This window comes from Diadema antillarum, unplaced genomic scaffold (assembly GCF_040938485.1).
Source record: "Diadema antillarum isolate AM-2024a unplaced genomic scaffold, OU_Dant_1.0 seq00000720_RagTag, whole genome shotgun sequence".
Lineage (NCBI taxonomy): Eukaryota > Metazoa > Echinodermata > Echinoidea > Diadematoida > Diadematidae > Diadema > Diadema antillarum.
Genome location: NW_027271624.1, coordinates 143,148 through 155,000, shown reverse-complemented (window position 1 = coordinate 155,000; position 11,853 = coordinate 143,148). Strand labels below are relative to the sequence as shown.

General features: G+C 38.3%; 1 protein-coding gene across 1 annotated transcript; it reads left to right on the top strand.

Moving 5' to 3' along the window:
* Positions 1-5,234: 5,234 nt before the first annotated feature.
* Positions 5,235-11,418, top strand: LOC139738089 (uncharacterized). The gene is made up of 6 exons (XM_071648752.1): positions 5,235-5,606; positions 6,404-6,605; positions 7,980-8,076; positions 8,335-8,519; positions 10,271-10,399; positions 10,901-11,418. Exons 1-6 carry the CDS (start codon positions 5,443-5,445, stop codon positions 11,081-11,083), a joined length of 960 nt encoding a protein of 319 aa, XP_071504853.1. The 5' UTR covers positions 5,235-5,442; the 3' UTR covers positions 11,084-11,418.
* The last annotated feature ends 435 nt before the right edge of the window (positions 11,419-11,853 follow it).

Sequence of the window (11,853 nt, the reverse complement as noted above, 5' to 3'; positions counted from 1 at the left end):
AAACAAACAAACAAACAAACAAACAAACAAACTAGATTAAGCCACATCGTAACAACAGAAATAACTTGAGTCCATCTTGACATAATCTTATCTTATTTATGTAAATTTCTGACTGGAATGAATATCATCATGAGCTGTCACACTGCTTATGTCACCCGAATCTGGAAACCTTGGTCTGCCGTGCATGTCATTTCGAAGCAGCCCCTACCTTGGTATTACCTCATCGAACTGAAAAAAAGAAAGAAAAAGAAACACCGATGTCCCTCCCACCAACAAAATAGCCCGAGTCATAGGCTTTTTATTTTGATGATAAGTGATAATTGTAGGCCTAATAACATTTCAGTAATGATGCTTCGGCTGGTGGTTGGTGAAAACAGTGATGGAGACTGATAAAATCGTTTAGGATTTATTTTTTTTTCACATCAGGGAGCTGCAGCGCTTCACAGCACGGTGTGACCAAGACTCCGGTCTTTGTCTATACTTCTCTGAAACTCTCACCGTTCTGGTTTCCATCAGAACGTAAAAGTATTAATTTTTCTGTTCCTCTGAATCTCTTTACACAGCCTGACTACGATCACGGCCTAAAAGTATTAGAATTTTCTTTTCCCATTTCTCTGAAACTAGGCCAATCTGGCTACACTCAGGAGGTACAAGCAGGGAGGTTACAACTCTTCCCACCTCCCTGGTACAAGTATGAATTTCCTGCAATTCTTCCTGTCATTATTAAAATGACCCACTTTCCTGTTCAATTTGTTTATGTTTTATCAGTAGCCCTACCGTTTTCATTTTACTTGGATACAAAAAAAACTGCCTGTCTTTGATGTACTTGGCCTATACATAATTCTCAGAAACAGAACTGGTAATCATGATCGAATTACCCCTTGATTTCCTTCTGCCTCAGAAGGTTAAGTGGCCTTGACCGTAAGCTATTCACCATGTCTCTTGTTGTAAATGGTTTTGACTTATATGTTAATTGTATAATGTTATCAATTTATACACTCTCCTGCCCATAAAAAATGCGGATTAATATTCCTTTGTTGGGTAAGCATAATGTTGATCTTTTGATTAATGATTCTGTGTTATTTGAACATAATTTAGGGCTTTGGATTAATATTATCATGTTGAGTGAATATAGCTCAGAGCGTTGAAGTAGTAATCATTGTGGGTAAGAAGGTTTATAGTCATTTTGGGTAAGCATAATGTTGACCTAAGCTGTACATTGCTATTCTTACGTTATGCTAACATAACTCTGAGCTCTTAATGATTGCAATCGAGACTGGATCTGATCTAAATTTTGTTCAGTTTTAAGTTTGAGCCAAACAGCCTGCGAATATTCGGTAAATGTTTACACTTGTTTGCTTTTAATCATCTCTTGTGCCTAACTACATGCATATGTATTAGTATTGTTGCATATTCCCTCTTTTCTAACAATTCATGTCTAGGATGTAATACCATGTCAGGCGTAATGCACAATTCAGTAATGCTAGCCATTCATAAATAGTTGTAAGGTCTTTCATTGACACTGAGTATTTTTTTCTTGGTTGCAACAATGTGTGTATTCCTTTAATGATTATCAATGTGCTGCAAGTATGTCTACTTGATGATAATAAGTTAATAAGTTGGTATAGCTCTGAAATACAGTACGTTCAGAGCTATACCAACTTATTTAACCTTTATATCCTTTGGATGGAGCCCATAAAACGTGATGCCCTCATAATACATGCCATGAAAACCCATGTAAAACTTGGACATCATAATAAAGACTTCAAAGAAACACACTAGGCCTACTGTATTTTGTCATGGACAACCAAAGATATGCTAAATTAAATGGAGAACAGATTGATTTTTACCAGAGTGACTCTTCTGAATGCATTGAAATATACTCGTATTTACTTTTGCACAATGCGAGATTCACTTCATTTCTTTCGGGATTGCGATGAACTGCGTCCATCAGGTAGTAACTTCATGAAGAATAAAAACCTCAGAGATGATATATACATATTGCTAATGTTTTACAATGAAGAAGAGCTATCGATGACTTGCTCAGAGTTCCCAATTTTTGACAGTTTACAGCGTTCGACAGGGCCGGCGCTAACAGGTTTAAAAAGTGAGGGACCCAGTTTCTGAGAACAGGGACGTCGAACTTTTGGATGACAGTTACTTGTGTCCGGAAATCGGCTGACAACCAGAAACATTAATAATAATAGTAATAATAATAATAATAATGATAATAATGATAATAATAATGATAATGATAATAATAATAATAATAACCACAACAACAACAACCAAAAAAACAAAAGGAAAAAAGGCCTAACATTTTTCTGGTGCCACAACCGGGGTTAAGTGCACAACACCGGCTGACAAGCAAAGATATTACAGCAAAAGTCAAACCCTATATTTCTGCAAGAAAGAGGGTGTTCAAAGTAGTAAGACAACCCCCCCCCCCCCCCCCCCCTTGCGCCGGCTCTGATCGACTTCTTCTTCTTCTTCTTCTTCTTCTTCTTCTGGAGTATGATGCAACACAAGTGGGGGGGGGGGGGGCAATAGATTAATAGGTTGATATCTAAGTGGATTAGTATCTAACTGCGGATCCAGTTCAGGGCAGCATCACTTGCTTGAGCAAAGTCTTCAACCCCGTCTGGGAACTTCCGCAGTCTTCCACAATGTGATTCAGGGTTTGGTCAGGATGGCCGCAGTCACACGCCGCGCTACAGCTGAGAACCCCATTTGTGTAGATGGTGGCCTGTCCTTGCGTGGAGGGTTCGGATTTAGGGCTCACACCTGTAAATAAAATGGAATGTCCCAGACCCCTTCACAAATTCGTACCAAAGATACCAAAATAAATGAAGAAAAAAATTAATTAAAAATCATTAATGCAGTTTTGCATAAAAATGAATAGCTGCAGATATTGAGTATGAATTCCTCTACAAACTGCATTTTGGTTTGAAGATAAAAGCTTTTCTCATGGCATTTGAAGGGGCTATGTTATATTTTTATTGGGTGCGTGTACGGAAAATAGATGATTTTTTGAGTGACAAGAACTCGTAGTCTGGCTTTGAGAACCCTTGGACAGAGTTTGAGCCGAAGAACCTGCCTTGAAAATTTGATGGATGACAGGGTATAGCTCACTAAGCGGTCTTATCCAGGTTAGTGAAGAAACACCTCATTTCTCCCAGCTATTTTACAGATCTGTTTTTTTTTTTTGAAATTTGAATTTTAACACACGTCTCTATGGGGATTTATTTACCCGTGTGAGCCCTTTAGGGTGAGCCACTGTTTCCAAGGGAGGTTGAAGCCCTCTGGCTATGCTGTCGGGTGACTTGTGACTTGAGTTGTGTTGGACACAGGCATCAGACCAGCGTCTGCGCCATTCACTTTTGGAGTCAAAGTGCGTTCCAGTGATGGAAGGGACCAGACCGGCTTGTGGGATTTCAGGCGCATTGAATGTAGGTTGATCAAGTCATCGTGCTTGACAGGCTTGTCACTGAATGCATACATACCACTTTGTACAAGTCTGACTTGTTCATTAAATCAGTCCTTCTTCTATTACATGTTTCACAATGTTTACTTTACTTTTGCCTCCCTTTTTCTAAACAAATAAGACAAGCATTTACCAGGATGGAAATGCTAATTCAAATAATTCTCAATCGATAAATGAATGTATGGTTTCAAAAGAAATTATTTTTCCTGCTGATGTCGCAGCGTTGTCCTTGGCTTCAAGGACGCCCATGATGCGGAAGCTGCTCTTCCTGATGAGGCGTTTTACCTTGTTTACTTCAACAGCATGGCCGTTGAGCTGATCTTTTATGGATTAAACTTCCTATTTCATTGCTGTTACCTTATCCTCCAGATGTTTCTTCCTTTTTTCCAGCTCGTCGGCTCTAGCACTTTGGTGTCTCATAGCCCTTTACCATTATTATTTCCATATAGGCCTAGATGTTTGCTTTAAAAAAGTACAGGGTCAACTGTTGAAAAAAACAGGAAATTTACATCCACGCAATACTTTTTTTTTGGTAATGAAATTTGTCCTACTATTCCCTACCCTCTTAAAATAAAAGAAAACAAAGGATGAAGCAGATGAAAAGGGAAAAATTAGATAAGCGAGTAGCTAGTTTCAGTCACACCCTCACAGAGTTTGTCAACAACTCAGTCTATTTTTTGGCGGAACGAGATATCAAAGATAACGATTACTTGGGGTAGAATTCGGTTATTTTAATATTCTTGTATTATGTAAAGGTATCATCTTATTTCAGACGATGTGAAATTTGTTATTATTTTTACAAAATATTAATTTTGTATTTTACTTATAACATTGATACTATTTTGATATCACAATGTAAAAAGGATTTCCTTGATTGGTTATTTGTGTTGGTTGAATTAATTGTTATACATGTTGCAATACCCCCTACACTAACAGTGTATTAACCACTGATGGGCCTAACCTTGGTTAAGAAAACGTTATGAATAGATAGATAGATAGATAGATAGATAGATAGATAGATAAATAAATGGATAAAAGAATAAATGAAATTACCATAAATAAACAATGTGTCTGACTAAGTTTTAGGACTTCATAAGTTACGAAGCATCAGCCTCAAGTATTCGTTATACATGCTCGTTTTATTGGCTTCCAAAAATCATTTGTTGCTTTCTTAGTTTATTTCATAAGCCTTCAGTGTTTTTGCACCTACACTCTGGAACAACTTACCCATCCACGTCCGTGAAGCTCCGACAGTAGACTCCTTCAAAACATTACTGAAAACTCATCTGTTCTCGCATGACATGTAATTTGTATGGATTTATTATATATTTATGTTACGTTCGTTCTATAAGTTATAATTTACAATGTGTATTCTATGTATTTTGTATTGCGATTCATCGTACTACAATTTGTATCTACTCCATGACTTAATTTCTTTCTTCTAATTGTTTCTTTGAGACGCTCAGCGCTTAGAAACATCGTAATAAGCGCTTTATAAATATTTATTATTATTATTATTATCATCATCATTGTTATTACTATTAAGTCTGAAACAAAGTCTATATCAGACTGCATGTAGGAGCGAGGCATGCGTGTTGATTGTTCCTGTAATAGAAACGATTTTTTTTTTCCAACTACAAGGGAAGTTTAAAAGCGGTCGACTCGGTGCCTGGAAAACAGTTAATTCGAGTCAAGTGGACGTGGCGTGTGAACATAAAAAGACGACATTCAAGCCTTCAGTACAACCACAATCTGAGAAACATTTCTTCAGATTTGTGTTTCCCCGACATTCTTTATCCTTACTACCTTGAGTTCAGTGAGCGAAGTGAAATTCAATCAAAAACACCGTCTTTTAAAATCAATTATCAAAAACTTCGCTACCAATTAAGTCTACGAACATTCAAAGTGCAAGACTGTCCGCGTCTGGTGTAATTGTTAAATCCCCAACTCTGAACAGTATGGAGAATCCAATATTTTTTGTAGACAAGACATTCGACGAGTACTCTTCCCCCTCAACGGCTGTGGACTGTGGAAACCACCAAGAACAGGTTTCTTTCGAATACAAACGATTTGACATCAAAGCCCACTCCAGGTGCCTGAAGGACGTTCTGAAGAAATACAGGTATTTTATGTGGAATCTCACGTTTTATAAGTGGGGAAAAAAGCTCTCTTGATTGTTTCTTACGGAATGGTCCTCGAAAATCATTCATGTATATATATATTTTTTGTCAAGTCGTGTAATCTTGTTTAACATGTATGTGCTTTGATTTTTTCCTTTTATCTTTTCTCTGTGATAATGATACACTTATGCAGAAACAATAAGATGAAATGGGAGTGAAAATGTAATACAAAACTTGAGCATAGTGCAATACTTTCCTACGACAGCATAGACAGTAAAACAAGAAGATAACGGGTAATTAATTTCCCCTCTTGACGTTTATGAATGTTAGTATTGTGACAACATCCTTCTTTAGTATCGGCACGGTTACCTCGCTTGACCCAATCCAATCATCGTATTGATATTTCTGTTAGAATAAGGCATATCTTTCATGGTGCAATATTGGCATGTCGATATCTTTGCCATGTATGCTTAGACGTACAGTACAGCTAATTGATACTGAACGAGTGACAACTTCATCTTTAGTATTGAATGTTAAAAGTAGGCTACAAATGTTGGTAGGCACTATACGAAATAAGACAATCATAAATTTAATGATTTAACGATGCGGTCACGATAGTATCAATAGGGTTCATTACAGTGCTTCACAGATGACCTTAGATAGATTGTTGTATGATCAAAACCTAGTCTCTTTTGCTGTTTGTGTAATCATTATAACCTTTACTATGGCGATTTTCGTCTCTTTTCATTCCCCTCTCTGACCCCCCTCTCTTTCTGTCTTTTTCCGCAACTCCTGACAGATGGGCCGTCCCGAATTGCGCTGTGATCGCTGTCCTTATTGCCTGCGGGACCCTCCTGGGCCTAATAGTGGTGAGCGTCAAGCTTAGTCACACAAACTCCATACTAGCTACGAGCCGAGATTTGATTCAAGCTCAGGACCGTATGATTCTCAATCAGACTCAGGCCATCGAACAGTTCAGAATGGAACTCAACAATGATCAGGTACAGTCACAAGTCTAGCATGCCTCAACTACAATAAGCTGGCTGACTGAGCGAAAATATAAAAGACGCAAACTATGAAATAACAACACACATATCCCAGCGGCGGATCCAGGGGGAGCGCACCGGGCGCGCCCCCTTTATTTTTTTGTTAAAACAAAAGAAATAAAAAGGAATAAAATGGGTGAGAGGTACGCCCCTTTAATTTTGTACAGGCGCCCCCTCTTTACGGAATTCCTAGATACTCCCCTGCATCCTGATATTATTCCTTGCTACCCTAGTTCAGAGATTCATGTACAGCTCCATGTATCCTAATTGATTATAAACCAGAAAAACAATCGTGTTTACGTTGCCGAGACGAACGGATGTCGCTAAATTACTGATGACTCGTTGGGCCTACTTTAAACATCCATTATCTCCTTTCTTGAAAGTTGGTATGATGACTGACAAAAAAATGGTCGCAATTTATTATTGCAACTTAGTCGCACAGGGCTACCTGACACAGCCAAAGATTTTTTTTTTTTCAAAGTACAGTAAACGTATTACTCAGCAAAACGAAATCATTATCAACAATGTTAACATCAGTGTAAATGTCTATGGCCACCATAGGTTTGACTGTACGGCCCCACACGTAACTAAGTTGGTGTATGTACAAATGTAACAAGGTCAAAATCACTGCCATGATATCTAACAAGGAAATGCTCACATCATGAAAATACAATACAAATGTGTGTGTGTGTGTGTGTGTGTGTGTGTGTGTGTGTGTGTGTGTATGGGGGGGGGGGTGTAATGCAGCCTGCAGGTACATGTTTTTATACCCGTTATTGTAGATTTTGCACACGTGACCGCTACAGTATGAAGATGTGCAAATTTCATCTTTGGTCTTTGTCAACCAATGTGTTGCCATGTTCAGAGCATTGCATATTTTGAATGAAAATCACACCAAAATATTTTGGGTTCAGCTAATTCCCTCAGCTTTGGAGCATTTGGCTTGAAATCTGGCACATGGCATTGTGACCGTTATGATACTGTAATTGTGCAAACTTCACCTTTTGTTAATGTCAAACATTTTGTTGCCATGGTAACGGCACTTTTTATGAAAACCATTGAAGTTAACAGCTTGTTTATCTAACTCACTCACTTTTGAGCACTTGACTTGAGATATTGTCTTATGTGGCTAACATAATTATTAAATGTTGATCGATGCGTTGCCACGGTAATTTTTTCTTTTAAAATAAAAAACATGCAGAAATTATTGCTGGTTTGAGCTAACATCTCAGTTTTAGGTTGGAGCATTAATCACATTGAGTGATAGTTCTTGTTCTTTTGCAAGGTCTTCTCTTGACAAGACTACTCTTTTTTCCATATTGTTGTCAGGGGCCAGATGCTAGATCCCAGTCAACTTCTTCAGAAAACAACTACATTCGTTGGGGTGTCACGGAGTGCCCCAAAACATCGTCTCTCATCTATTCAGGTAATAACCAATTACTCTAATCAACGAAATAAAGTAAGAAGGAAGAAAAAACGGTAATGAATCACCTTCCTGGATTTAACTAGGGATTGTTCTCATAGGCCCAGAGTTATACCTACATGAAAACTGAGATTAAACAAAAACAAAAACAAAAACGATGGTGTCTATCACATCAGTGATATATTGTTCAGTGACTTTGGTCCCCAGCGTTCATTACGATTAACCTTATTCTTGATTTCATTCTCTTTTAATTTTGTACAGGTGTGGCAGCCTCTGGAAGCAGCTCTTCGCAGAAACCAGGAGGTGGCAGCAACTACCTGTGTATGACCTCTGACCCTGAGTACAGAGTGGTCGTCGCTGGACAACAGTATGAGCGAGGAAAGGTGTACGGTGCCGAGTACAGAAATGGTCTCAATTTTGCCCATCAGACAAGTTTACATACCCACGTGAGTACAGTTCTACACTAAAAATTCAAGGACGAAACATGGCTCTCCACAAATTATCTTATTCCTGTTCTTTCTCCTCTTCTTCGTTTGTTTTCTTTTTATCTTTAAAGGGGAAGGGCTTAGTAGGACAAATTTTATGACGAAAAATATATTTTATCAATTTCCTGTTTACAACCGTTGACATACTATTCAAGGCAAACTTCTAAATAGGAATAATTGGAAAGGACTGTGGGATATACCAAAGTGCTAGAGCCGACGAACTGAAAATAGGAGCAAACATCTGGAGGAAAAGGTTACAGCAGTGGAAAAGGAAGTTTAATACATGAAAGATCCGCTCAGCCTCCATGCTGTTGAAGTACGAACGCTTCTCTGGGAGGAACAACTTCCGCTTCGTGTTCAAACTCTTTCCGATTCAGTCACTATGGCATTTAATCTTACAAGAAAACAAGTCTGACAGAGCCGGCCCATGTGAACACTTTTTGAAAGATGTTATTAAAGGATGTGGACATTCCTTGATAAGATTGACAAAAGTGAGTTATGGATTAGCTACGTTAGAAACGCTCAGTACGCCACTCAAAGTGATCTACTGGTGCCCAGACCCACTCCGAAGGCCTTCTCACGTATCCAACTCTATAGTACAGTTTGTGGTGCAGACGATTCATGATTAGTTATACCATACGCCTAGAGTCCAGTCATAGGCGCTAACGATCACACTATAAAAATCAGGAATTTGATGATTACAGCATACATGGATAAAGAATTATGAAAACTCGGATGGTTTCAGAAACTTTTATCAGGAAAACATGGCGGAGATTATTGTTTCACTTTGGAGAAGCAATGTACAATTTGAGAATACTATATAAAATTATGTCAATCAAAGTGTGTTACTAATCAGTATAATGAATCACAGTAGAGAATATGAAGAAATTAAAGCTAAGAATAGAAAAATCGGCCTAGGCTTTCTGCGAACTTTTAGGTTAGGCAAGATGTTTTAAATAAGTGTGTGGAAGTTTATTAATTGTTGTGGTAAGTTGGTCTATATCTCCACATTTGGAACTGTCACCTTTGAAGAAAGGTGGATTCTCTGAATGGAGTTATGTAACACAATTCTAGTACAATTTGGTAATGAAGTTTCTTGGAGATGTCAATTCGACGTTCGCAATCAAAGTTTCTGTAATCAAAAAGGAAGTAAAACCAGGTAATGCACGTCGAGGTGTGTGTCAGCTATATGTCCCTGCTATGCCAGTTAGTACAGAACATTTGAAATTTCATTTGTTCCAATAGCTGTGAGGGATAACTGTCAAAGATTTTCTGGGGGCACTTCTATTGTAAGGATAACAAACAGAACAGAAAAGAAAAGACAAATTAATGTAGTACTAGATAGGAACTTTGTAGGGTCAATTGATTTTCAAAGTAACGCGTTGTAGACCTAAACTAAACTAAAGTTGTGAAATACAGCATCACTACATGATACTCTAGATAGACTTTAACTCTATCATTAAATCAGTCAGGTCAACTCCGCTATGGATTTCACGAGGATATGTCAGGATGGGCAATAGTCGTTTCTTGATGTCCAAGTAAAGTAGACCTCAGTTTGGGGGTGAGGGTGGGTCCAGAGGTTAATGTACAATGTACCCTCCCCGTTCCATGGCCCTTTTCAGCACTGAAAAGTGCTACATATTTGTGGAAGCGACAAACATTTTGTATACCTTTCATTTATCTTTCTGAATTGTATCCCTCCACACTCTAAGGATGTTCCGTGTGCTTCCTGCTTGACGAAAGGCCGACAAAATATCCTCATGGTCCCCGGGACGGCAAGTTGTCCGACCAACTGGACGAAGGAGTATAACGGCTTTCTCATGGCTGCCAGACAGGACCAGGTAAGTTTCAAGTTTCCGGTATTTTATGTATATTTCGCATTTTTCACTTTTTGTTCGTATGTGCTCACACTTCTCTGAATTTGAGACTGCTTTCCTGTAGCTAAATGCTGTCACCGAAAAGAAACAAATGGATTTGATTTCAGGGATCATGTAAAACTCCTAATGAGTCGTATTCAAAATTCAAATTCAAATTCAAATTCAAACTTAGGCACTGGTAAGGCCGTCTACACTCTCCCTATAGTTGGCAGGTATTGATATTCATTATTCAAAGTGCGTTTGACGATATCAAACGTAGCTCATAATATTCACCGTTCAGCTCGATAAAAGAGATGAGATTCTGTCTTTGAAAATGGATCTTTGACAATAGAGCTGGATCCACGTCACAGCGACTCAGTGTTGTGGTTGATTTTTAAAATCTGTGTGAGTTTAAATGTTAATTCGCTATGAAAATACATTAAAACTATGTACTGTCATCATGTTTTATGTCTCTCAATACTAAAGATGCGAACGTCCTACATCTGTGTGGATCATGATGCCGTTGATCGACCGGGCACAGCAGCGGTTGCAGGTGGTCACGCCGCACTTCTTTTTCCCGTTGAGGGCGTGTGCCTCACAGGCGGTGGCTTACCGTGTCGACCGTATGTTGACGGAAACGAACTTCAGTGTGTTGTATGTTCACATTAAATAGACGGTGATGTCATCTACACAGAACAGTTGGGCTCGTGCTCTGACGCCTGGTTTCATCACTCCTTCTCTCACCTCCCTGGTTTCATTGAAACACATAGGGAAAGTAACCTTCACGTTATGCTGCATTAAACCATCTAGACACTGCACCGATCTGGGAGGGCAGCGAATTGTTTCAGGTGTGAAAAAATAACCCCGATAAGACATGGACTCATGGAGCCATTTTAGATAAGATAATCAGTGTCCGAATGTTTTACAATGAACCTCAGATATCTTCGCCGATCGGTTTCTCGAACCACCAGACAGTGGTATGGCATCCCAGCGAATCCACCCATATCCTGTTCCTGTCAATTATATTACGTAAGATTTTCAGTATATGCTTCAAATTCATGCCCTTATTGTGACACGTTTCTATTATCACTGTGTAAACTGACAAAAGGAAACAACTCACATGTTTTTCTTCTATTTATTTCATCATAATACAACAGTGTTATAAGAATCAGAGCATTTATTTGATAGAGCACTGTCTGAAATTCCAAAAGAGGTATTTTTTGTAAATGATGTTTTAGAGTAATTTTGATTATTGTTAAGATTGAAGTTCAGATTTTATATAATGGATGCATTATTTTGTTAAATCAGTTGTTTTATTTTGTCAGTTTTGGGATATATTGGTTAAGGAAATTAATGCAAGATACATGAAATTATAATAGTTTTAGTTGATGTGCTAATGATGATTTGAAAAAGTGTGTTTTTGTGGTTCTATGTGGAAT